We start from the raw sequence: 27,782 nt of genomic DNA on the forward strand, positions 1-27,782 counted from the left end.
CTGAGGCCTGAATTATGAACTCTTAATAAGCTCTTAGGTTATATTGATACTGTCAATAGGAAATATTTCAAGTAGCCAAGATCTACTGAAAACAATTCTCTAGAAAGAAAAGAAGAAAGAAAGAAAGGTAATGGTGAAGAGAAACATGGAAACAGGTGGGCTCCTGCAGCTTATCATAAACTACCCAGTTCCTTTACCCACAAAAAAAATACTACAGGTGTAATATATGCCAACTGCTGTGCAAAAGCAAAAATAACTGACAGAGACTCAGATCTTAAAAGAGGAAATCACAGTCATCTGAGGGAGAGAAAACTCATATATAATAAGAATTAATTAATATATGAGACTATGAATTTTTCTTGTAAGACAAGTAGACACCAGTGAGAAATTCTTAAAATTGCTTTGAGTGTTGAGAAAGGAGACTCTAAATCCCACTCATCAAACTTTAAAAGTAGAAACAAGGAAGCAGGAACTTTTGAGTAAATTTAAGCTTAGGAGGCAATTCAGGATACATTGTCAATCAGGAAGACTTGACAACATTATTACTATACTGTATAACTTACATTTGGGGCTAAAATATGTATCGAAATAGGAAAAGTTATAATGAAACAATGAACATCTCCAAAAGATGTTTCTTTCCCTCCCAAGAATATACAATTCAGGTGTGAATCCCTAAAATGGTGTCCAGATGTTTCAGCCCGGCCAACAGTCAGGACGTCCCAGTCTGGCATCTACTCTTTGTCTTCCACCTTTATCTTCCACCACTCTTCAACCCACACTCTGCTCTAAGCAGACTTCTATGTTTTCCCTCTTGTTCACCCCACATGCCCAACACAGATCTCTCTGGGTCCTTGTTGCCTATATCAGCTGTAATGACTGACCCACATCTTTCCTGTAGGTATTGAATTCCTTTCCAGAACCAGTTTCCAATCCCAAACTGCACCCTCTTTATTTAGGACATTTGTTCTTTGACCAACCAAGAATCAAGTGCTCTCTCTTTCCTTAGACTGTTGCTCTTTTGAGTATAGTTCTCTTTTTTATTCCTTTTCTCTTCTTTTAGCTCCTGCCAAACACAGGCTGAGATTATCTCTTATTTATATATTTATATTTGTGCCCCTCAAACCTTCTCCTGGTTCCTTACACAGCACAAATGTTCAATAACTATTGTTCTAACCAAAATATTTGAGAAGGTTCCAAGTGTAATACTATAAAGGTGGGGGTGCTGGATGGCACCCAAATCAGGTTTCACAGGAAAGTCTATATATAGTACATGCCTTGGATATTGAAACAATGGCTTTTGGAAATAGTTATTTAAGATCAGTGACAGAGAAAGAAAAGACCACAATGATAGTTTCTGAAAGGTAAAGCAGAATGATTCATAGATAAATAATGTCTGGGAATCTAATGTAACAGAGAGATGCTGCAATAACTTCTGATTAGTGGTCAGGCATAGCTATGAGTTAATCATTCTGAAATGTATACCATAAAGGCTTTATTAAAACTTCTAAGCTCTCCTGTATCAAGAGTCTATCATAGCAAGGAAGGAGGGAGGGAGGGAAGAAAAAGCAAGTTTCTGGGAAATCTGTGAAAAACAGAGAATTTATAATGTTAAACTATGAATTATCACCACAGGCAGCTGAGGAGTAATGAAGAGTTCTCCAGATAACAAATGGAAAGCAGTATATAATCCAAGGAGCATTGTGACAGTGAGAAGAAACCTGGAGAATGTGAAAAATATACATACTACATTAGCCCCTGCTCATAGCCAGTCATCACTTATCACTCGCATATACTCATTATCTACTCAATCATTCATTCATTCAACAAGCATTCTAAAGCTCTGAGGAAAACAGTAAAGTCTGTGCCAAGTAGGCGGGTTCTCACTGAGCATCTTCCACGTATCAGACTCTGTGCTAGGGTTGAAAAGGGAGGCAGGAAGAAGATATGGTTTCTAATTTCAATGAGCTTAAGCTTCGTAAGGTCTCTGATTCAAAAAATCGCTTCAGGTCTAGATTCGTAGGTAAGATTTGAGCCTACCAAAGGTTGAACAAAGAAGTCTCATTCAGAAAAAGATTCACCTGTGGTAAACCACCTTGATATGTGGGAATGCTTCCTGGTGTCCTAATAAAAGTTCTGCAATGCATCATGCCTCTGTTTTTTTGCCATGAGTCCCTGTTTAGTGTTGTACTGATCTGCAGTAAGACTCTCTGGGCTAGAAATTCTTATACATTTACTGTATTATATATCGACTCTTGTCCTGTTTTCCTGGTTTTGATGTTTCTATTAAGCATTGTTTTACTGTAAGTCACTTCAAATTATTGCTAGAAGAAAGTAACTTTAAAAAAAAAATCAAGAGATTTCTAATATTAGAAAATACACAGCAATCCAGGAACCCCAGAGTCCAGTGGAACCAGTAAAGATGGAGAAATCCCAGCCTGAGGCCAGATACCCCACTCAGAGTTGGGGAAGACATCCTTAGCCAGTACACCCCAAGATTGGCCTCTCACATGGGTCTCATCACAACCAGATTTGTAGAAGAGGAAAATGTTAACTGAAATTCAACATCAGGTTTCTTATATAATCAAATGCATTGTCTCTTCATTTGACATTAGCTATAAGCACAAAACCCAAGCACTAAACTCCTCCTGTGACACCAGCCTGGATAAATGAGGGCTTCAAGGGGAGTCACAGGGCTCCTGTCTCTGTCTTCAATCACACGTGTTGACAAAGCTTCAGCAACTGGCCCTACTTACATCAATGGGTGCAGAACATTCTCTGTGGAGCAGGATCCTCGGAACAACTGGCCTCGGCTTCTCTTCAATTATTTTGGAACTTGTTAGAGCATTGAACCCCAGAGCACCTGCAGATCTCCTTTATGGAAGTGGAAAAAAGAAAAAGCTCTATTTTATTGCAAACTTTTGCTTCATTCACATTTCTTTCCTTCTTGGCATCCCCCTTCACCACTACACAATAAAGCTGCCAAGCACGTGAGGCACTGAGGGAAACAGACATGGCCCAGAGAACCTCAAAGAGATTGTGTTTATGTCTCCTAGAATTTACTGTCTTACAAATTACAGCTTTTACAAATTAAAATGTTTACAAATTAAAACAAAATAAAAATTTTTAATTTATTAATATTAATTTCTTAAATAATAGTAATGTGAGCACAGTAACAATTTTTAGGTAAAAAAAACTTCTCTTCAGAGAAAACTTAGGGAGAAGAGTGACATTGTTTTTTTTAAGAAAAGCAAACATTTACTTCAAATTGCAGTATATGCTTTTGAATCACAAAAAGAAAGAAAAGAACAGTGATCTGACAGTGGTCACATCCTGTGCAAAAAACCTGAAATACAAAAAATGGTAGCACAAGGTATCTGAGCTGCTTACGTTGCAGGAAAAAGGACATACAGTAGCTGAAATATGGCACTCCTGGGAATCGACTTCTAAAGCAAATAGAATGCCTTTTGAAATTATTAAATTTATTTGTGTATTAGTAAGAAAGCCCCACCACCATAAATAAATGCTATTGTAGAGTGACATTGTTTTGTTTTTGAAAATCTCTTAAATGTCTGGCTTCATCAACACAGTTTGATTAGCATATATGCTTCTGGATTCAATTTGTTGCAATATCACATGTCACTTAACCTCTGGAAAGTTCTACCTTCTACTCATGAGAGAATGGGAGTGAGAAAAGAAAAAACATCTTAGTGTTATTATGAAAATAAATTTGGTCTTTTGTACCTCTCGAAAAAAAGCTCAAGAAATTTCCAGAGATCCAACACAACGTCCCATATAATTGAAAAGTAAACCCCACATCCACCTCAGAATATCATCTCTTGCTTAAGAAGGCAACTAGTTATCTGTTACCTTAGTATTTTCTAGAAATAGTCTACATGTATATAAAAACCATGAATTGTATATTTTTAATCTCAAAAAATCAAGTATTAACACATGCATTTCACCTTGGTTTTTCTGTTATTCATGTTAGGAATAGTTCCGTTCCAGTCTATTTAATTGCCTCATTCCTTACCTCTGTTCTATTGTATTCCACTGAATAGACATAGCTGTTTAACTATACGTGGTGCCATGGTGTTCAGTAGTGTTGCTAAATGGCACTCCAAGTGGCCAGTTGCTAATGAGAATGAAATGTCCTCACAAAGCCAGAATAGGAGCCATAGATCTTCAGACAGCTTTCTCCTGGCTTTTACTTTCCTAATCAAACATATAGTTGATTGCTTCCATATTTGAGAAAACAGCCAAATTGTTACTATATAACTGAACCTTTATAGTTGGGACTTACCTCACTACTTCAGAAAAATGAATATTAACAATGTCTGAGCCTGTGGGTGCAGGAATGTTTACAAACATCAAACTCTCTTAAAATATGCTCTCGCATCAATGTCACATCATCACGAGGGAAAAAAGCAGGGTCTAAGGGTTCTCAAACAGTTTTTCTTGGTTTCCTTACTAAACAAATTTTTTATTCAAATATTGGTGCTTTTATTTTATTTAATTTTATTGGTGCACTTAAAAAAATGTAGTTGTAGATGGACAGCATGACTTTATTTATTTATTTATTTTTTGTAGGTGGTGCTAAGGATAGAATCCAGTGCCTCCCACATGCTAGGCAAGTGCTCTGCCACTGAGCCCCAGCCCCAGCACTATTGGCGTATTTTAATTATACATAACAGTGAGATTCACTCCTTTCCCAGTCCCTTCCCCTTCTTTTCCCTCTTCCCTCCTCCTGATCCACTTGCTCTACTCTACTGATCTTCCTTCCATTATTATTATTATTAGTAGTAGTAGTAGTAGTACATTATTATTTTATATATAAGAATTCATTGAGATATATTTGTATATGAATATAATATGTATTTTGTATATGAATATAATATATACATATTATATTCATATACAAATATATGAATATATATCCCTCCCTCTCAACGCCCTTCCTCTTAACTATTAACCTCCTATCTTCCTAAGATACCCCCTTTTTCAATTCCTTTTTTCTCTCTCCCTACTTCCACTTATAAAAGACATTTGACCTTTGATTTCTCTTAGCATGATATTATGAAAGCTATTTTCCTACAGTATTAAGGGGTAAAAGGCTAATCCTGTTGGTTTACAAGTTTCCTAACATAGAAACAGTAAAAGAAAACTCCACCAATACAGCTAATTTGGTTCAATCACATCAAAAATCTCAAACGTTAATGACCAGATAGACTATCTGGGTTCAATTCCTCACTCTGAAATATACTAGTTGTACAGTCTCCAGAGGTGAGTGTGCTTCTATTTATTTATACAAAAGAGATAATTATACCTATTTCATAAAGTTATTAAAAATAATAATTATGTATAAAACCTTCCCACCATGTAAGTAGACGCTCAGTGCTCAGTAGTTGTTAGCCCCCTCCTTTAATTGTTCTTTTTTTTTTTTTTTTTTTAAAGAGAGAGAGAGGAGAGAGAGAGATAGAGAGAATTTTTAATATTTATTTTTTAGTTCTCGGCAGACACAACATCTTTGTTGGTATGTGGTGCTGAGGATCGAACCCGGGCAGCACGCATGCCAGGCGAGCGCGCTACCGCTTGAGCCACATCCCCAGCCCCTCCTTTAATTGTTCTGTAAACCAAAATGAGTTGTGGGACTGATCTGATGGCCCGAACTAAGCTGGCTTTTTGGAAGACCTCTATGGTAAAATTTAGAGACATAGGAAACTAGGAAAAATGAATGTGGCGGAAGAAATTCCAATCAATAAGGAATTTCTTAAAGTGTTTATCATCTGTCTGATTCAAAATGAGATGCACAAGTCTGCTTTCCTCTTTTCTGCCTAACCAGACCAGGAAAATGGGCACAACAGTCCCTGTATTTCTGTTTTAACTTTCTAGTATGCCTCTGAAATTTCATAGCCTGGTATGGTTTGTACTTATAAGTCCATAGTACCAAGAGAAATCCAACCTGATTTGGGTGAGACTCTTATGACGGATGATTCACTTTTGAAGCATCTCAGGAGTAGAACCAGCACTTGCAATAATTGCAGGACAGATATATTATTGCTTTCATTTAAAAATGAAAAAAGGAAAGTTTAGAAATACTAACTAAATCCCTCAATACAGCATAGCTAACAAAGGCAGTCAGAATTCCAAACCAAGTCTAACAATAAAACCCATGTTTTCAGCTATTCAGGATCTGATTTTCTAGCTAGAAAGAATATCACCCTCCTATGACAGAGGCCAGCAAGCTTCAGAGAGATGAAAAGAGTTCACAGGAGACACAAAGTATCCTTAGCTGTTTTTAACTGATGAATTTACTAACCCAATATCATGATAAAAATAAAAGTTCTTAAGAAAATCACTCTCAAACTAGACACAGAAGGATGGATGGAAAAATATCAAAACCAAGACTTAACTAGCTTATGATTGTTATTACTTATTTTATTTAAATTTAACCTACATTTTATTAGATATTATTTCAAATTATACACTTGGTTAGATTAATAGCTTAATAACTTAATATTGATTCATCCAAGAAAGTTTCTGAGCTCCTAATATATACTATGTATTATAGGTAACATAAAGATGAAGAAATCAATGTTCTCTGGCCTCAGAGAAGATATAATTGACACCTGCTGTAGCTTCTGGCCACTCCCTAGGTCCTCAGTCTCTTTCCAGCATTTCTTTAAGCTTCATTTGCCCCGTGTCTTATTTGCATACTGTGTATCAGTCCTTACTATGGTTGAGTCTGTACAGAAAATGCACAGACTTTTTCCTGTCATTGTTGCTTAAATAATGTAATGTAACAACTGTTTACATAGAATTCACATTTTATTAGATCTTACAAGTAGTCTAGAGACGTCTTGAAGTACATGAGAGGATGTACATAAGATTGTATGCAAATACTATGTCATTTAATGTAAGGTACTTGAACATCTGCAGATGTGACTCCTGGGATCAATCCCATGGACACCAAGGGATGACTGTATATAGTCAATTTCTTTTTTTTTTTTTATTAGTTGCTCAAGACAATACAGTGATCTTAACATATCATGCATTTGATTCAAATAGAGTATGAATTCTCATTTTTCCACATGTACAGATTGCAGGATTGCATTGGTTATACATCCATGTGTATACATACAGCAATCCTAGTATATAGTCAATTTTAAGCAGCAAAACCAGGACTAGATAGATTAAGTGACCCCTGAGAATTAGCAACTGGAATAGTTCCATGTGCCACATGACATGATTAGATTCAGAGAAGCCTGAGAACAAACTACAGACTTCATTTATCTCTGTTACATCAGTCCAGCACAGCAACTGTGCCCAACCATATAATCACCTAAGGGGTTCAAACCACATCTTACTCATGTTCTTGTTATTTTCCTCTGAGCCTCTTCCTGCTTCCACCACCAGTTATTATAGAATAGAAAAATCACAGATAATTTTCTTCTTTTGAACATACACATGATCTCAGACTTTCATGGTTGAAAGAAACTTGAGAATTCATCTTGTATTAGTTAAAACTTCTGAGGAAACTGAGGCTGAGAGGGTTCATTGACTTGCACTAGGTCTCCAGTTGGTAGTAGATCCCAGACCTAAATTCCAGACTCCTGTTTCTTCCCATTATACTGCCAATTTTAGTATAAGGGACATTTTTAAAGACAAACTCTCCAGAACTTAATATCTCTGAATATATGCTATGCATCCCTCCTCCCAGGTGCTTCTCCTACAAAAAAAAAAAAAAAAAAAAAAAACATGGTCTGATACATTTGTGAAGTGCTGCAAGCTAACCTCTCTTAGACAGTCAACATGTTTATTACCATATGAAACACTCTGGGAAGTCCTGCAGCAAAGAAATCTGTTTCATTCTCTAATAATATTTTCCAAATTAACTTGACCACGGAACTCTGTCCCTTACCCAACCCCTGTTATCTATCCAAAACCCACAAGTTTTCAAGGATTGGCTCATTAGCAAGATGCCCTTCACAGGTCCCAAGCAAAAGTGCCCCTACTGAGTACTCCTTACTATGGGGACCATGTGGGAGAGCCACAACAGCTGAGGAAGAAAAAAGAAACAAAAAATTGTCCTCATTTGTTCCAGAGTCATTTATTTGCTCTGCCAGCAACAGAAGGTAAGATAGCCACAGGACACTTAGACATGGGATCCTAATGATAATCTTAGAGCACTCATCTTTGACCAGGGGTTCTTATGGGAAAATGAGTTTGGGGTTCTCATATACTGCACATGGACTAATGTGTGAGTTTCCCAGTGCTTCTGTCCAACATTGGCATTGATGCTGTCTTGCCAGTGTCCTTTCCACATCTCCTCTAGTTTTTCCTTTCATGCTCCACCATCCTGGTCTAAAACCTATCATTCCATGTCTGGACCTCAGAAAACAGCTTTCTAATGAGTTTGCCAATTCAATTCCTTTTCCCTGGCAATTTATCTGACATGCTGCTGTCACATTAATCTTAGAACGACACTGCATCTGCTTTCACATGAAGGAAATGGTCAAAATTCTACAACATCCAAAGCTCTCATGGATGTCATAAAACACATCTGTACAGAGCAATGCTCTCCATGCTCCCTGGGGCACATTTCCCACTACTCTGGGCTCATCTTCCACTATTAACTGAGCCAGCCATAGCAGTCTGGCTGCCAAGACTCTGCTGTACTTCTCTTTGTTTCCTGCTTATCCAGTTCTTTCCAGTTCTTACCTTCCAGCATCCACTGCTAGCCCCCTGAGCACAGAAACACTTCCACGCACTTGCAAAAACAGAGCAGTTATCTCCACAATTACATGTTCTGCTCTTTTACTGTTTCCTAAATTTTTTATCTTATAAGAAACTCGAGGAGGGAAAAGACTATGCCTTATTAAGTGCAAGGGTACTTGGTAAGTACTCTAAAAAAATTATGCCAAATAAAAGAATCCACATTAACCTCAGACCTACAAATTATGCAGAAAACTGCAAGTCTACAGAACTTCAAGTCAAAAACTAGGGAAACTAACATCTTTCTGGGCCTCAAAGGCACTTAAATTTTTCTAGTTCAATTAACTTAGTTTTAGAAAAGGGAAAGACTTTTTTCTATTGCAGCCTGGAAGAACCAGGAAATTTTCGCTTTTTTTCTTACAGACATTCATGTTTTTTGTCCCCTTCTCATAGGCTCCTTGCCATACTTGGCCTCTGAGAGTCTAGACCCGGTATATTAAGTGATATTTAAACATGTATCTCTAAACTTTCCAAGGCTCTAGCCAAAAATATATTCTTCCCAAGAATACATGCTCTCTTGACAATTTTTTTCATTCTTTCTTTCAATTATTCAACAAAGATTTACTGAACAGTCTTTAAGATGCAAAGATAGATTTTTTTAAAATCATGGTTCTTCAGGCACACACAGTTTAATCATGTGGCCAGAGGGAGACCTGCAACAGAATCACCTAAGAAAGGCTGCTAAAACAAGAAGGTCTCCTGGATACTGCATGTAAAATTTCTTATTGAGTAAATCCGGAGAGAAGCATGGAGTCTGACTTTCTTAGGAAAAAAAAAATTATATTCCAGATGATCCTGAAGCATACTAAAGTTTAAGTTCCACTGACTCAGTGGAAAAGACAAACATATAAGGGGATAATTATAGAACAGTTGAGCTTATTAGCAGTAAAGGAGAGATTCACAACATAGAGTGGAGGCACATGGAGAGTAACAAAGAAGTGGGTAAAAATTCACCTGTTGCAATGAAAAAGATATAGGTTAAAATTCTGACACTGTCACTTGTCATGTGATTAGCCATTTCTTAGAGTCACTTGTCCTCCTATGCAAAACAGGAAAACTATCCACTTCATGCAATTATTACAAGGTTTCAGTGAGATTTCATATATGAAGCGATTAATTTAATTTTGGTGCATAATAAAAATTACTCTGAGGCCATCACAGTTTTCATTAATTAAATCCAAAGGAAAAGAACAGATCAGAAGTTTTTCTGAAAAGAGCCCAAATTTAGCCTTTGTACAGTGTGTTTCAAAGTATAAATGCAATCTTACAACCCACAAAATTTCAAGTAGGAATGGAACCACCATATGACCCAGCTATCTCATTCCTTGGTATATATCCAAAAGATCAAAAATCAGCATACTATAGGGATGCAGCTACATCAATGTTTATACCAGTGCAATTCATAACAGCCAAGTTGTGGAACCAACACAGATACCTGTTAAAGAAGAAAATGTGATATATATATATATATATTACACAAAATGGAATTTTAATCAGCTGTAAAGAATAATTATGGCATGTGCTAGTAAATGGATGGTACTGGAGAATATCATGTTAAGTGAAATAAGCCAGACCTAGAAAGTCAAGAATGGAACGTCTTCTTATATGCAGAAGACAGCCCAAAATAAGGGAGGGATAGAATCCCAGGAAAATAGAATAGAGTTTTCTGGAATTTTTAAAATTTGTATCTTCTACAATTTGACATTTTAATACAAGTTGTAACCAAATACCAACATAGAGTTTCAAGGCCTGACTTTTCATTTGTGTTTATAATTGTACAAATGCCAAATGAAAGATCAAGACAAGAACCAATCTAGAAATAGAAAAAGAGGTGGGAAAACTGAGTCATAGCGTGGTGAGGGGCAGTTTAATCTGTTCAGTCATAGCAATCAATGCCATTTTCATGCTGTGAGCAGATGTGTGATTTGGAATCGGACTCTACACATACCAACAAGTTCCAATTTATAAACAGAAATTCTTAAGCATAAATACACAAAGTAGAATGGTTCTGTTCCTGTTTTTATTTGTAAGGAGATTAGATAACTACATAATACTAATGTTATTATCTCCACAGTGCTAACCTTATCTTCAAGTAAATTCAGAAAATTATCAAATGATACCTCTTTAACACTGACATTTGATGATTGCCTATTAGAGAGTTGTGTTTGAAAGTTGGTTTTCCTGAATTAACAAACCCTTGAGACTATTAAAATTAACTTGTTCAACAAACTTACATTAATAAGCATTCTTTGAATGAGTATTAATACATTTAAATAACAGACCCAAATTAAACAGAACTGGACCCTGAGGATACATGTTCCACTCTAATTTCCACACTAGTGCTTAATTTCAACAAAACCACAATACCTGTCACATTAAAATAATATTTCTAATTTAAACATGAGCAGGCTTATAGTTATGTTTGACTTCATTCATAAGTTTGCTTTGGATTTATAGTTGCATAAGAATATGAGCATAAGAAGTAAATATAACGTCAAGTTTTTGCACACACAAGTGTGTGTGTGTGTGTGTGTGTGTATGTGTATGTGTGTGTGTGTGTGTGTGTATGTTACTGGGGATCAAACCCATGGCCTTGTGCATACTAGGCAACTATACTACCACTGAGCTACATACCAAACCCCAAGTTTGTATATATTTTTTAATAACATACTAATAATTGATCATTTGAAGAACTGAAAAAATTTTCTCTATAAAATAGGTCCACATATTATTCAGGTGTAAGTAATACCAGATTTGACAATTCCAAGGAAAGATTCCTTGGAAACTATGTCTACTCTACCATCAATAACTCTGTCCCTCAAAAAGATCTGGTTTTCCTGAATTAACAAACCCTTGAGACTATTAAAATTAATAATGTCTTGTCTATTCAATAGAGTGTAAGCAGCAAAAAATGTGCTACATCAGCAACTTGTGACCAAAAGTGCCCCTGTATACATCAAATCCACAGAGACTCTAGTCATTACTTTGAGATTTTTCTATTCCAATGCATCCTACTTCACCACTGGCAAAGCCATTATTCTGGTTATCTTAACATCTTAACATCCAAGCTCAATATTGCTTCAGTAATAAATGACTGAAAAAAGTCTTAGAAAAACTGTTTACCTCTAAACATGATATTAAGCAGCAGTTAATTTGCTTAATGTGATACAATATTTTTTAATTCAGAATTTTTTGGGAGGCGCTTTTTTTTTAATGAAGGAGGTATGGAGAAAGAGAACAAGAATACTCCATAGTGAAGGGAGGAGGTAATAGGCAAATACTTCCAATATCAGAACCCTGAGCATACAAAGAGGAAAGGGCATGATTCAGAGAAAGACTCCAGCACTGCCCATGGTCAAAACAAGAGAAGCCAAATCTGGGAGTGTATCCTGAAACCTAAAATGACTATTCATCGCCTTCTTGGACTAACCATCTTCTGTTTATTGTTAAAATAAAATAAAATAAATCAGCACTATGTATTCAATAATGTATTGACTACACTATATACTATAGTTTAGGGTATATACTATACACCCAAGGTACAGTAAACATTCATTTGTAATCGCATCTATTCCTCCACATTTATATTGTGAAGACACTGGTATCTTTCCTCCACTTCCATAACCAACAAGAATCAGGATCTGAGCCCAGTACTTTTGATAGCAAACCCAGCGCTTGGAGCATTTCTCTATGACCTGGTTCTCTTGAGACTCTGACCCTACAAAATAACAAATTAATGGAAATTAACTGAACTCTTTTATATTCTCAAAGTTTATAGATTATGAGGTTTTAATTACTCCCTACTAAGAATTTTTCCCACCAATAAATAAGCGCTATGTTAGGCATATTTAAGTCCTTAATGCATCTTGAGGGCTCAGTAATTACTCACTTGGAGTTATGCTATAAAGTGAGTTATAGAGACCACCTAAGACATAGTCCTTGCTAAACTAGTGGTCCTGACCAAAAGAACTGGGGATTCAAATAACAACAAATGTTGGCAAAGATGTGGAGAAAAAGGTACACTCGTCACAGCTAGTAGGACTGCAAATTGGTGCAACCACTGTGGAAAGCAGTATAGAGATTCCTCAGAAAACTTGGAATGGAACCACCATTTAACCCAATTATACCACCCCTCAGTGTATAAACAAAGGACTTAAAATCAGCATACTACAGTGATGCAGCCAAATCATTGTTTATAGCAGCTCAATTCACAATACTTACACTATGGAACCCACCAATATGCCCTTCAACAGATGAATGGATAAAGAAAATGTGGTGTATACATACAGTGAAATATTAATCAGCCATAAAGAAGAATTGAAATTTTGGCATTGGCTGGTAAATAGATGGAACTGGAGACTATTATGCTAAGTGAAATAAACCAATCCCAAAAGAACAAAGACTGAATGTTCTCCCTGGTATGTGGATGTTAACACAATAAGGGGTTGGGCGAGAATAGAAGTTCATTGGATTGGACAAAGGAGAATAAAGGGAAAGGAGAGAGGATGCCATTAGGGAAGACAGTAGAATGAACTGGACATAACTTACCTATGTTCATGTATGAATATGTGACCATATTCATACATGAACATAGGTGAACTCCACATCATGTACAACCACAAGAATGGAATCCTAATTTGAATAACTCATACTCCATGTATGTATAATATGTCAAAATACACTTTACTATCATGTGTATCTAAAAAGACCAAATATTCAATTACAAAAAAAAAGGAACTGAGAATTCCTATAAGTGATATCTTGAATATATGGAAAAACTGAAACTTTGCCTATTTTTTAACCAATTGTCTTTTTTACTATTGAGTTTTAAGAGTTCTTTATATTTTAGTTACTAGTCATTCAGGTTTGTCTTTTGCAAACATGTTTCTCCTATCTGTGGCTTATATTTTCATTCTCTTGACAATGTCTTTTATGGAGAAGAAGTTTTTAATTTTAATGAAATTATCAATTATTCTTTCATGGCTGGTGCCCTTAGTATGGTACTTTAATCACCATGTTCAGGATGACCTAGCTTTTCTCCTGTGTTGTCTTCTGAGTGTTACAGTTTTGCATTTACATTCAGGTTTGTGATACATTTGAACTAACTCAGGTCTGTGTCTGGATTCATTATATCTGCAGGCAGAGATCAGTAGTTCCAGCCCCATTTGTTAAAAAGACCATCTTTTCTTCATCGTATTCCTTTTACTCCTTTGGTAAAGACCAGTTAACTATATTTTTATGGGCCTATTTCTGGGCTCTCCACTCTGTTCCACTGATCTATTTGTTTATTCTTTTGCCAACACCACTCTTCCTTGATTATTATGGATTTATAGCAAGACTTGAAGTCTAGTGGTGCCAGTTCTCCAACTGCTTTCTTCTTTCAATATTGAATTGGCTATTCCGGGTCTTTTGACTCTCCTTATGAATGCTAGAATCAGTCTGTCAATGTCTAGAAAATATCTTCCTAGTGTTTTGATTGGAATTTTCATTTGTTTTTAATTTCCTTTTTATATTATGTAAGCATTATCTCAATTTAGAAATCTACATAATGTACATGTTCTAAAATTAGAATTCCATCTAAGTAAGAGTTAACTTGAGTTATTCCTGAGTGAATTTAACTCTCATTCTCTCTCTCTCTCTCTTTCTTTCTCCCTCTCTCATTCTGCCCACCCACTACCTTTCCACCTTAGATCAACTTGTTTCCCTGAATCGAAAGGAGGTACATCCTGAGGGACAAGTGCCAACAGCCTTTGTAACTTTTACCGGTTCTCTAAGTTTTATGTGCTTTCAGGAAGTTACAGTACTGCAAGGCATTTTGTTATAGCTCTCATGGGCTGCTGAAGGGTGATCTCCCTATACAAAGCCCAAATTTTAATTCATTTTACATTTGGTGAGCAATGCAAGTGGCATGTATTAATGTGGTGGCACTTTAAAAGCGCTCAAATCATAAGAACCCCAAATCACACAAATGCCCAAATCACACACATGTATATGCACACCCGCCTGCACTTTAAACTTAGCATGGGGATATGGGAAGGATTTTTAATTCTTGAATTTAGACAGAATGATAATCATAATTATGATAATAATGATGAATAGTTTAGCAACAAAGACAATAATGATGATAAAAAAAATACAGTCCCAATAAAGACGATAGGACTGTTAGTAATGACTTTATATTTTGTTTGCCTATACAGATATCTTCTTTATTAATTCAATAATATTTGATGTGCTTTTGAAGTTTTCTCTAGTCACTGCTATTGTTTCCCAAGTTCCTAAAGACAGAGATTATGTCTTTTACGTCTAGATCTTTCATTTCTGCTTTTTTAATATATTTAGTAGGTATTTGTTGACTCTCTACTATGATTGTGGTAAGCCCTGGCCCTGAACTAGGCAGGCATTAAGTGTCCAGCAAATTTTTTTACTAAAAGAGAGACTTCAAACTATACATATAGGAATTATAAATATTTTGAGAAGCAGAAATATGATGTATTCTTTTCTACTTCTATAATAGCTAGTTGAGAACATGCTTAACAAAAATTATTGATAAATATATATATATATGTATATAATACTACAATAAAAAGGTTATTATTAGAAAAATGTACAAAGGGTAAAAGGAATATAATAGAATTCTCATTCTGTTCTCAATTTTTCTATAGGGCTAAAGGTACTCAGAAATATAAAGTATATTAATTCATTTTTTAAAAAAATTTTTGTACCAGAGAGTGAACTCAGGGCTCTTAAATACTGAGCCACATCCCCAACCCTTTTTATTTCTTACTTTGAGAAAGGGTCTTGCTAAGTTGCTCAAGATCTCATTAAATTGCTGAGGTTAGCTTTGAACTCATGCTCCTCCTGCCTCAGCCTCTGGAGCCACAGGGATTATAGTCATGCACCACCACACTTGGCTTTTTTTTAAATATTTTTAATGAACCAACTTTATTTTATCTCTGGGGCTTTATTCTAATCCTACTTAAGTTTCCTAAGTCTATTAATTTTAAAGAGAAATTATGAAAATTAAAATACAAAATTTGGGATCTTATTTTTTTTTTTGAACCATATCTGGCTCCATTGACAATCACCATGCAAGAACTAGTTCCAAAATATTTTAAAATCACAGCTCAGCAAATTTTAAAAAGCAAAATGTTATTAAGCCAACCCTGAATACTAATTTTTCCCAACGGACTTTTCTCCAAATTCTTGTTATATCCCCACAGAACTAAAGTAATGAGATTTTGAAGAAATAAATAGTCTTATTGATAACTAAAACCAAGAACAATGCCTGGCAGAGAGTACCCAATAATTATATGCTGAGGAATGAATAGATTAATATAGCAAAGACAAAATTATGGCAGTGTTTCAGGATGCTGTGGAATTCATAACAGGTAAAGAACATACCTTGAATATCATCTCAAAATAAACACTACTGTCATGTTTCTCTAAAAAGAACAAATAAATTTTAAAAAAGAACATGAGAAAAAGAACATACCTTGTGACATTTTTAAAAACCAACACCACTTGGAGAAAAAAAGAAAATTAATGAGAAGCTATTTATCTTAGACTTGAGAGTTTACTGCAGTTTTTATTATTTTATGTTTTCCAAATTCATAGTATCCAAAGTTTAAAAAGAAAAAAATTTTTCCAAAAGTACTACATTACTCTAATTTTTAATCCATCTCCTGTCTCAATTTATTGTGGGCTTGAGCCACTCAGATCCTAAGCACAATCTTGCATTATAGTAAAGCTTGCTGAATTTGCTTCCTGTGAAATGTGTCCAAAGGGCATCCCACCTATCTTTTTTTTTTTTTTTTTTTTTTGGTACAATGCTTTCCATTTCATATACATTATCTGATCTGAATCTAAGGGAGGCAGATGAGGAAACTGTGGCCCAGTGAGGATAAAAAATTCCTCAGCTACAAAAATCTAGAAAATGATGGTACTGAGACCAAAGCCTCACTGTGTTCTTTGTACTACATTAGGCCCATGAAATTTTATTTATCCCATGCCCTCTCCCTCTCCCACACATGGCAAAGCAGCAGTAACCTCTGAGAAATACCTCCAAAGGACTTCTCAAAGATTTTTGGGGGGTGCTGAGCATGATGGTACATACCTGTAATCCCAGTGCCTTGGGAGGCTAAGTAAGTAGAATTTCAAGTTCAAAGCCTGTCTCCGCAAATTAGTGAGACCCTGTCTCAAAATAAAAAATAAAAAAAGTCTAGGGATAAAGCTCAGTGTTAAAGTAGCCCTGGGTTCAATCTCCAGTACAAATTTATATATTTCTCTCTGAGGTCTCTCTAGGTACAAAACACTAAGCCACAGGACAACTGAGTGTGTGAATCTGTTACATACAGTGCCCAGCAGAATCCGGGTGTTTCAGAGTAAGTCTAAACCTGTGTTCAGGAATTTATTTGTCTCTGAAATGCTCTTCCAATCCAGTGATACTTCATTTAGCCCAAAGCTGACCTTCCTCCATGCTTAGAGGCCAAAATGAGATTCCAGCTAATATGTACAAATGCTCATTGAACAAAATTAAATTAAATAGAACAGAATTGAATTGCCAAAGGTAACACACTTGAAGATTCATCAGCTGAGGTACTTAACCCTCCTGGTTCACTTTATAATCTGGAAAACATTTTGAAGTATCAACTCCCTTTCCTCATCCTTAAATATTTTAATTTAATGTGTCTGAAAATCCTCAGGATCAATCTGGTGTTCCAAATACACTGGTGAACAGTCTTCAATAAGAATAATTCCTGAATTCACCAGGCACTGTGGCATACACCTGTAATCCCAGCGGCTTGGGAGGCTGAGGTAGGAGGATCACAAATTCAGAGCCAGCCTCAGCAAAACCAAGGCACTGAGCAACTTAGAGACCTTGTCTCTAAATAAAGTTCAAAATAGGGCTGGGGATGTCGCTCAGTGGTCAAGTGCCCCTGAGTTCAATCCCCAGTACCCACCCCCAAAAGAAAAGAATGGTTACTGAATTCAATGAAGCTCTGCCCAGAGATGTTGGACACATGTCTGGACTGAGTATTCATTGTTGGGAATGAGATGATTGATTCATATATTGCAGTTTCAAAAATGGTCGGAGGTATAAAGACTCTAGTGTGCCCGTGTTGCGGACAGGTAACAGCTTTATGTGAGCTGGCACAAGACATTAGCATGTCAGTGGAGGTCCGTGTTTAGATGAATGTTTGCTTTCTGGATGTCTGTGAGACATGTGTTTGGGTTGTATATTTGAGGTGTAGGTGATATGAAGTCCCTGAAGGTTGATCTTGTAAAGAAATTTGGGAAAAAATGTCTGAGAGTTTAGGCTAATTTAAAATGATGTGACATTAATATGTGGAGACAGATTAATTTTATTAGATCATCCATCAAAAATGCAATCACATGGTAAAGTTGAGCTAAATTTGAACTAAACTTCTTACATGGGATGGAAAACTGGCATGGCCTCAACAGAGAGGTTGAGATAAGAGGTAGGTGATGAGACTCCATTGTATTATTGATGCTTCCACTACTTGGACATGAAGACTGTTAAGGATTCTAAGTAAAATTCAAAATGAGAGGCCGAAATGAGATTCCAGCTAATATGTACAAAGCTTCTTCCCCATTTCCCTTACCTTTGAGGTTTTAAAGGAGATTTTAACCAGAAACTGAAGGAGGGCCTCTGCTGCATGCCGACCCTCCACCACCAGGGGATGAAGGTAAAGGATGAGGAGAGATGCCCATTGCCAGTAACAAGAAGGACCTAGGTCTAGCATCTGAGCTAGACACGAAGGTTCTCAAATGTCTTTCTCCCTGGAGGAGAAAGTGAAAGACTGGTCCTGGCCAAATCTTTCTTGTTCAGAGCTACAACAGATCCAAGGGATGCTTAAAGAAGCCCAGTGTGCTTCATCCTCCTCTACTTTGTGTGAGGAATCACAGACAAACCCTGGCACCCGAGGAAAGTTTCAGAGAGAAAAACCCAGAAATATTTCCAGGGAGGAGTGATTGTTTCCATTCAAAACAGATGGGCACCTATTTCAGAGTCTCACGCATGGCCAAATGCACCTCTCCTCCTCCCCCCCGCCTGCCACTGGCATCACCACCAACTCCTTCACCTTACATTCTGGTGTTCAAGTAATCAGTCATGAAAGCCATTATAGCCCTCAATGCATTCATGTCCGATGTCTCTTAAAATAATAATATTGCAAGGTATTGTTGTTCCCAGGTAATCAATAGAGAAGCCAGAGGGCAGAAAAGGTGAAACAACTTTGCCAAGTAGTAAAAGGTAGAGCCAGAACTTAACCTAAATCTTCTGACTCTAAATCCCAGGCTCTTTACATGACAAAGGTTAAGTATATACCAACTGCCTAGAAATTAACTCACATCTGACATGCAGATAAATTTGCATCCAAGTGCAAAAGTCACCTCCAAGAGGGGATTCAAATCATTCCCCTAAGCCTGACAAATTTACCTCCTAGTCACTGAATGAAACAGGGAATTTGACTCCAAAAATAACCAACCCCTAGTGTGGAGGAGGGTGAGGCAGTTATCAGTTGAACAGTGATTCAGAGCACAGGGTTTAGAGTTAGATGTACTTGAGTTTCAAACACCTCAGTTGCATTTCCTCTAAGCAACTCATTTCACCTCCCTTAGCATAAATATATGTATCTATAAGATAGAGATAATGCCTTACATAACTACAAAGATTCAAATAATGTACACTAAGCTCTCAGTATGGGGACTGGTACATACACAATAAGTACTCAAATGTTAGCTTTCTCTTATTTTTCCACACACAAACACGAATAACCACAGATACCATTAACATCCTCTGTATTGCTTATAACTATCCTTGTGATGACTTGTTCATGAAACTGCCTCTAATATCTCAGCCAGAATAAATCTTAAAAGATGAACATGGAAGTTGAGGTATAGAATGGAACAAGTACTGGATTAGTAATAGTGAGAACCTCAATTTCATTTTTAGCTCCACTATAAAATGTGCTGTGAGACCCAGGACGGGTCAGTCCCCTTTCCACTCATTTATGACCTCTGGGAAATGAAGGGACCGAATGAGATGGCGAAGGCCTTTTTCAAGTCTCTTGTTCCTCCAAGGAAAGGAAAGGATCGGAAGGCAAACAGTCCGCAAAATGGTGCTGAACCCCCTACTGGCGCGAGCAGTGTGAATTCTCGCCTCAAATGGCTGGCCTGAGAGTTTGAGCCACACGGAAAAACTCTCTTTCCCTTTGGATGGGACTCTGAAACCTTGGCCAGGACTCCGAGGTCCCAACTGAAAACAGCTTCAAGTCATTGGATAACAAAGGGAAAAGCACCCAGAGCCAGCAAGAAAAGTCTGGGAAGCTGTATTTCATCGTCAACCGACTGAAAATTCCACCAAACAGCCAGCCTCCAGCCCAGCCACCCCCAGTCCTCATCCAAAGCTGCCTTTCTCACAATCAAATCAGCAACTGCCTTGTAACACAGAAAGTGCTTGGTTATGTCTCTCCAAATCTCAGGACCCTCAAACAGCCCTCTAAATGCCTAGAAACCTAGCTCCTCTGCTTTGCTTTCTCTTTCCTGAACCTAGCTCTGGAATCGGCCTGTCTTGCCTGCCAACAATTTCAACTCTGCTCACACTGTTTATTGTATCTTGCAGCTGCCATGGATTCATTTACTTTGCTTCGACCTTCTTTGGTTATTAACACTCTTTAATCCTCCCTGCACAACACAAATCCAGACCCCCCCACACACACCCACAAACATGGGATCTGACATTCTGAGGCTGTGTGCTGCCCCACTCCCCACACTTTCTTGCCTCACTGGAGACTCCCCCTGAATCTTTTAAAACTTTTTCCTGAGACATCAACAGAAGTGTATTAGGAGCTTTCGTTTTCGAAAAAGAAGGGGAAAAAAAAAATGAACAAAACACAACTTACTTTCATCCGGGGGTGCACAGTTTTGGAAAGAAGAAAACAGAGGTATAATCCACTGCGATTCCCCAGCCCCAAAAGCAGAATTTGTTGTGAAATGCTTCTTTTTCAACTTTGCCCGTGAAGGAGCCCAGTGGTAGGCATACATCCACAGGCTGATGCAAGATGCCTTTGAGAGAAACCTCACATTCTGAGGATTCCTGGGAAAGCGCCAGGGATCCCAGCATCCAATATATTGCACATTTGGTTTCAATTAGAAAGGGGGCTGGGGAGGGAAGAAGGAAAGTCACCAATCAGAGCTGTTTTCTGTTTAGAGACTATTTCTTTTGACCCAAGGGACCACAGCAAAGCTATAATTTACAGCAAAACCCATTCATAGAAGAAAAAATATGTATAACCATAGGACAGACTTAAAGATGTAGCTCCTTTCCGCCTTATCCCCACCGGCATCCATCCCCAAGCCTTCCACCTCCGTCTAAGACTTGGTCCTCATCCTGTGACCCCCACACACCTCATTTTTCTTACTCGAGTTGAAGCTGTAAGCAGAACTTAAGTTTGGAGTCTCTTCCAATTGAAACTTCCAGGACAGTTGGGTCACATACATGGAGCTGCTCCTTCGTGTTTTGACCATAAGAGATCAGAGCTGAGCCCTCCTTAAAAAGATTAGATTTAATTCCTTCCCCCCACTGCCTCCTTTACCAAAAAATTTGGACGGTTCCAGCATCCATGATTCCTATTTTTTTTTTTTTCCACTCAATTCCCAGTTGGCTGCTGCTGCCAAGGGTCTGTTGCTGTCCTGGATTCTTGCTGCTAAATGAAAACACAAGCGTTTACAAGGACTTTCTAAATTATTTTGTAAACTTTTTTTTTTTTCCTTTTCTGTGGCCAGGGCCAGAGATCATGTGAAAGTGGCATGTAAGGCAACAGGGGAGGAATCCTTGCTCGGCTCTCCATAGGATAGCTATAATCCTCTCCATCCACCCAGACTCCAGCTTTAACCTTTCAAAGCCTGGATCACTTCTGAGCAAGCGCAGAACCTGGAGCTCCTGATTCTCTGTGAGTGTAGGGAGTACAGAGACATGAGGGAAGGGAATCCACAGAGGAAGGTAGATGGCAAAAGAGAGGTTAAGAAGGCCTCACCTACCTTTAAGAACCACCTCCTGGTAAAGGGACCTCCTTCTTTGGGGCTCTTGAGCTATCACCAACTCTTCTCTGCTTATACGTGACATGTGATTGCACAGCCTCAAAGACTAGCAGGAAGAGAGGTGGGGCCACCAAGACAAAGAAGGAGGGGCATCCCCATCGTAAGTTTGGAGCATGAAATGCTTCATAAAGGGAAATACCAAGCAAAGAAACCTCCAATTGAGAATGAAATTGGTAAAACTATTTTGTCTGGTGGTGTACATGTACAAATATGTAACAACAAATCTCACTATTATGTATAAACATAATGCACCAATTCTAAAAAAAAACGCTAATTGAGGTGGCCATAAAATTAAAGTCCAAACTGTCAATGTTAAGCCTCGAAAAGGTTCAGCCCAGCACCAATCTGAGAGTCAGAATGCAGCTGTAATATCTGTGTTTCATAGTTGAAAGACGATACAGAGAATGGAGAGGTTGTTCAAATGACAGCCACAGAGACAGAAAACAAGACTTAAGAGGAAAAAAAAAAATAGACTTAGATTTATTTTACAAACAGAAAGGTCAATACAAAGAAAAAGTATTAAGACTCTTCAAACAACTCGCAGCATCTGATATCAGGTCTGCGGTTACTGAGGCCAAGATGTTCGGCTCAATTCAATATATACTGAATTCAATGTATATTGAGCATTTATCAGGAACTTTAATGGGTGCCTGCCAAAAACATCTACAAACATCTGGTTATAGAAATCATCCGAGAGTTCTCAGACATCCAAGCCAGGAGGGGTTTACGTCTTTGGCATTACTATAAAGAATGCACTGTTCATATAAACCATGATTTCAGATTTGGTGAGGTTACAGGTCAAATGTGAAAAAGATAATATCTTCATGAAGTCAGTACCTAATAAAGGACAGGTACCTGAGTGCCCTCAGACACCAGGCAACACTGTTTGTATATGTGTGTAACTCCGATTCCACCTTGAGCCAGAAATATTGATTTCAAAAATCCAGCCCTCCTGGGCTTGTCTGAGGAAGGATAGGCAGTCCATTAGGACTTTACATACAGAGCAAGGAGGCTTCTGGGGAAGAACTCACTGAATGAAAAGAAAACTAAAAGGTAAAATATGGTCCAAGTGCAAGGGAGCTTTGTCAAGGGTAAGGAGAAGCTCAAAGAAAAACACTAAGTCACCAGACATAGTGGTATTCATCTATAATCCTAGAGACTCAGGAGGCTGAGACAGGAGGGATGTAAGTTTGAGGCCAGTCTCAGCAAACTAGCGAAAGCTTGTCTCAAAATAAAGAGCACTGAGGATGGGGTAGTTCAGTGTTAGAACAACCCTGGGTCAACTGAAAGAAAGAAAGGGGGAAAGAAACAGGAAGAAAGAGAGGGAGGGAGAGAAAGGGAAAGAAAGAGAGAAAAAGGAGGGAAAGAGGCAGGAAATAAGAAAGGGGAAGAAAGGGAGGGAGGGAGGGAGAGAGGGAGGGAGGGAGGGAACCATATCTCTCACTCAAAATTATGCCTGTCACTCAAAATACCATCTCTATTATTCAGGCTATCCAGAGCCAAGTTCAAGGTCTAATCCTGAACTTTAAGAAGTAGATGCTACCCAAAAAAGAGCAAGGAAAAACTGAAAGTCATATTTCACTGAAATGTTTGAGAGACATTTAAAGTTTTAGGAGGAATCGCAGGACTTGAGCCTCAGTTTTCAGAGGCGACTCTGGTTGGGCAGGGAGGGGTATACTTACTCAGCCTTGACGAGTCATTGCTATAGGAAACCAGATTTCAGAAGAAAGAAAAAAAAAAACAACAAATGCTGCTTCAAAGCTGAAAGAACCAATTCACGGAACACAAAGAAGAAATTTCCTGAGGATTCTCAAAACTATTTGATGGAGTTTTGAGTAAGGCTGGAATTCCTAATATTGTGGGAACAGATGTGGAGAAATACTATTTTATTACTCTTTTGTGAACGGATTTTACCCCCTGGTTGGCTCGGCTTGGGAAACATGAGTCATTGCAATCAGAATTATTTATGTTCCATAGAAGGCAATACATCCTAGTTGTGAGGACATTTTTACACTGAAAATGAATAACTGTGAAGCAAAACAGAATTCCAGTACTAGGATTTTACTAAAAGTGGCATCAAAATATCTGAAATGTTCAAGATGCAGTGTTAATTAGAAGTAAGGAAATGTGCAAGATGACTTTTCAAGATCTTTTCTAGTCTTCCACCCATGATTCAAGCAAATACAAGTGTTGAGAACTGAAATTAGTATTTCTATATCTAAATGGCTCATGCCTTTGTGATGCTTTAGGAAATACAAAGAATAATGGGAATAGAAAGGATTTAATTGATTTAGTTTAAGAAACACACACATAACTTAAAATGACATAGAAACCAAATCTACATGGTACTTTTAAGTTGCAACAGGAGTTAGCAACCAGTAACCTCGTTTTATCTCCTCCCTCTTCTGCCTTCCTCTTCTCTCTTATCCTATTTTTTCCTCCATGTCTTTCCTCATGCATTCATTTTTCCTGACACTCTCTGTCTCTTTCTTCTGCATATTCCTGAACATCTTGCTTTAACCTATTTCTTTTCACCAAACCAGCTCTTTCAGTTTCTTTTCACACATTCCTAAGCGTTAGCCTAAAATGGCACCTTAGCTCTAAAACTTTTATTTTTTTAAAGAGAGAGAGAGAGAGAGAAGAGAGAGAGAGAAGTTTTTAATATTTAATTTTCAGTTTTCGGTGGACACAACATCTTTATTTTTATTTTATTTTTATGTGGTGCTGAGGATCAAACCCAGCGCCCCACGCATGCCAGGCAAGCACGTTATCACTTGAGCCACATCCCCAGCCCTCTAAAATTTATCTCCTTGCTCCAAGGGAGCATTAGAGAATGACTAGTTTTGTTGAGGCCCAATTCCTAAATTTTGGTTCAAAGAATTGTATTAATTGATCAAGTGTGCTTTATTTATTTCTCCTCTGTCTCTAAACAGTGGGGGGCAATGGGTGAGATAACATGAATATATTCCCAAGGGTCCACACTCATAGATGTCATTTCTCAGAAGATAGGTGTCATGCATTAGAAGAGCCCCACAATTTTAACAAATAATTATGGCAAATAATTAGCAAAGCCTGACAGTCCCTGGATTTTAAAGATATTATGCCTCACTGACCCAAATCCAGAGAACATTATATAAAGTCATATTGTACATACATTTAATATAAGTGCCAATCTTATAACCCAATTCTTAAAATGAGACTGTTTGTTATTGTATAATAGATCCACAATAGACAAATCCATTTATATATTTATATATATATATATATATATATATGCATAAAATCTTAATATTTTTAAAAATTCAGTATGGAGGAAATTTATAGATAACAAAAAATACTTGTTTTCTTAAAAGTAGAATAATCTGAATGTCCAAACAGCTGCATATAGACTTCCTTTGGTTCTTCCTGAGTTTAGCTCATGATTCTTGATCTTAGTGTGCTTAGGATTTATGTGGCAGTCAGGTGAGATGATAACATGCCTGCAATCCCAGCAACTTGGGAGGCTAAGGCAGGAAAATTGGGGCCAACCTTGACAACTAAGACCCTATCTCAAATTTTTAAAAAATATACATATAAAATGAGCTGGGCATGTACCTCCGTGGCAGAGCACCTCTAGGTTCAATACCTAGTGTGTGTGTGTGTGTGTGTGTATACATATATTATAAATTTCCTCCATACTGAGTTTTTTAAAATATTAAGACTTTATGCCTTTATATATGTATCAGTGGATTTGTCTATTGTGGATGTATTATCCATTAATAGGTAGTCTCATTTTAAGAACTGGGTTATAAAATTGGTACTTATATTAAATGTATGCACAATATGACTTCACTGTATACAGTGTATATATTTATAAAAATAAATATATGTGTGTGTGTATGGGGGGGAACCGAGCATTGAGCTCAGGGGCACTCGGCACTGAGTCACATGCTCAGCCCTATTTTGTATTTTATTTAGAGACAGAGTCTCACTGAGTTTCTTAGTGCCTTGCTGTTGCTGAGGCTGGCTTTGAACTCGTGCAATCCTCCTGTCTCAACCTCCTGAACCGCTGGGATTACAGGCATGCACCACCACACCCAGCAGATTTAAAAGGTTTTTAAAAGACAGTTTTAACCCTAAGAGATTATTATTTCCTTTATGATCTGGGGTGTAACCCTGCATGCTACCAGATGTTTTCCGGTGATAGAGTTTAGTGAAAGATAATTGAAGTTCCAAACTCTACTGAGGAGAGTCACTTTGAATGAGCCATTCTAACAGTAAAATGAGAGGGAAATATGAACTGAACTCACAGGGTTGTGAGGGCTTGATAAGGTTCAGAAGAGATCATTTAATGAGTGCTTACCATGTGCCAGGCATTCTTCTAAAAATTTTACATGTATTACCTTATCTAAGGCCGATAAGAGTTTTCTGGGGTAGGTACTATTATCTCCTGGTGTCCGGATGAGGAAACTAATGCACAGAGAAGTGAACTTGTACCTGTTGGAGCTAGAATACATATGTGTGTACACATGTGCTTTGCTGACAATAAAGTTATGTGTTTATATGGTGGATAGGAGATATTTCAGATCAAGTAGGACATCATTAATGATGAGTTTTCCTGGGGATTGAAGTCTTCTTATCCATACAGAAAATCATCTGTGTCATTTCCATTCCCATCCTTTTTGCACCAGAAGCCCATCACTGACTCTTTCATTGCTCTGAGCACTTCCACCGGAACAAAAAAATGTGAGTTAAAAAAAAAAAAATTCAAAACAGTCCCCCTGGTGAATCTCCCCTGGATGAGCTAGAAAAGTCAAATAAAGAGGAAGTGGAGGTTAATATTTGGCAGTAGGATTCCTATTTGTTTTTAACAATGCCACCCACGTACAGTATTTCACAGCTTCGGGAACGCTTTCACAGACATGACTTCATCTGACACTCAGACAGCCCCAATATGTACTCAGCGTGGATATTAATATCCTCATTTTACAAATAAGGAAAAGGAAGCTCAGGGAAGTCGTAGCTTACCAACTTTACTTTCTGGTAAATGGCTGAATCTGAGTTTGAGTCCAGTTCTTGTGATTCTCAGTGATCCTTTTGCCCATTTGGCATCAACAACAAACCTCAGAGCCTCTAGACTTTATCACCCAGTTCCAGTGAACGAGGGTATCTGGTCTCCCTGCCTGCTCTGAGGTTCTTTTTTTTTTTTTTTTTTTTTTAAAGAGAGAGAGAGAGAGAGAGAGAGAGAGAGAGAAGTTTTTAATATTTACTTTTTAGTTTTCGGCGGACACATCTTTGTATGTGGTGCTGAGGATCGAACCCGGGCCGAACGCATGCCAGGCGACATCCCTAGCCCTGAGGTTCTTTTCTTCCTTTTTCATTTCATAATTCCTTGCTGAGGGAGAAATTCTGAGAAGCAGGATTAAAAAAAAAAAAAAAAGCCCCCAAATCTAAGAATTGTAACTGGGCAACCCCAAGAGTGAGAGATGCAAAAAGAGTTATTAAGGTGGGAGGATCTTATTTCACACCATTGTTCCAGGGATATAACCCTTCTCTGGGCTACAAAGTGAAAACCTGCACTATCCTTAGATTTTTAAAAAGCAACTTTTAAATGCCTCTCAAAAGCCCAATAAACAGCTATTTATCAGCACTCAGCATCAAAAGTTCTGCTTTATATCTATCTTCAATCTCCCCTGCTGCCACTGGTACCTGGTCTCAAGCAAAAACAACTCCTGTTAGTTAAACTACCTTTCAGTTTCTCATACACCTATATGTCAGATCAGAATGGATTTCTTGCAATAGCATTATTCTCCATACTCAGGCCTAGACAGGAGCAATCATCTTATACATAATGATAACCCTCCCTATGAAATTTCTGGGCTGTGATTTTTCCAGAATCTGTGGAGGGG

General features: G+C 37.6%; 1 protein-coding gene across 7 annotated transcripts in view; it reads right to left on the reverse strand.

Annotated features, from left to right (window-relative positions):
• The window catches only part of Ddr2 (discoidin domain receptor tyrosine kinase 2), a 147,127-nt gene extending 125,173 nt beyond the window's left edge, over positions 1-21,954 (reverse strand). For 2 of the 7 annotated variants that reach the window (XM_005340954.4, XM_078027129.1), the window contains exons 1-2: positions 21,835-21,954; positions 2,754-2,871 (exon numbers count right to left, since the gene is read on the reverse strand). Coding sequence is in view for 3 of the 7 variants with exons in the window: in XM_040287323.2 (XP_040143257.2) it covers positions 2,754-2,871; positions 16,886-16,962; positions 20,697-20,702 (201 nt within the window). In the remaining 4 variants the exon portion in view is untranslated. Of the gene's footprint in view, positions 1-2,753; positions 2,872-16,885; positions 16,963-20,696; positions 20,896-21,201; positions 21,503-21,834 lie in introns of those variants that run through there. The other 5 variants (XM_040287323.2, XM_040287327.2, XM_040287324.2 and 2 more) reach the window with 5 other exon arrangements.
• Positions 21,955-27,782: the final 5,828 nt, after the last annotated feature.

Source organism: Ictidomys tridecemlineatus, chromosome 11 (assembly GCF_052094955.1).
Source record: "Ictidomys tridecemlineatus isolate mIctTri1 chromosome 11, mIctTri1.hap1, whole genome shotgun sequence".
Lineage (NCBI taxonomy): Eukaryota > Metazoa > Chordata > Mammalia > Rodentia > Sciuridae > Ictidomys > Ictidomys tridecemlineatus.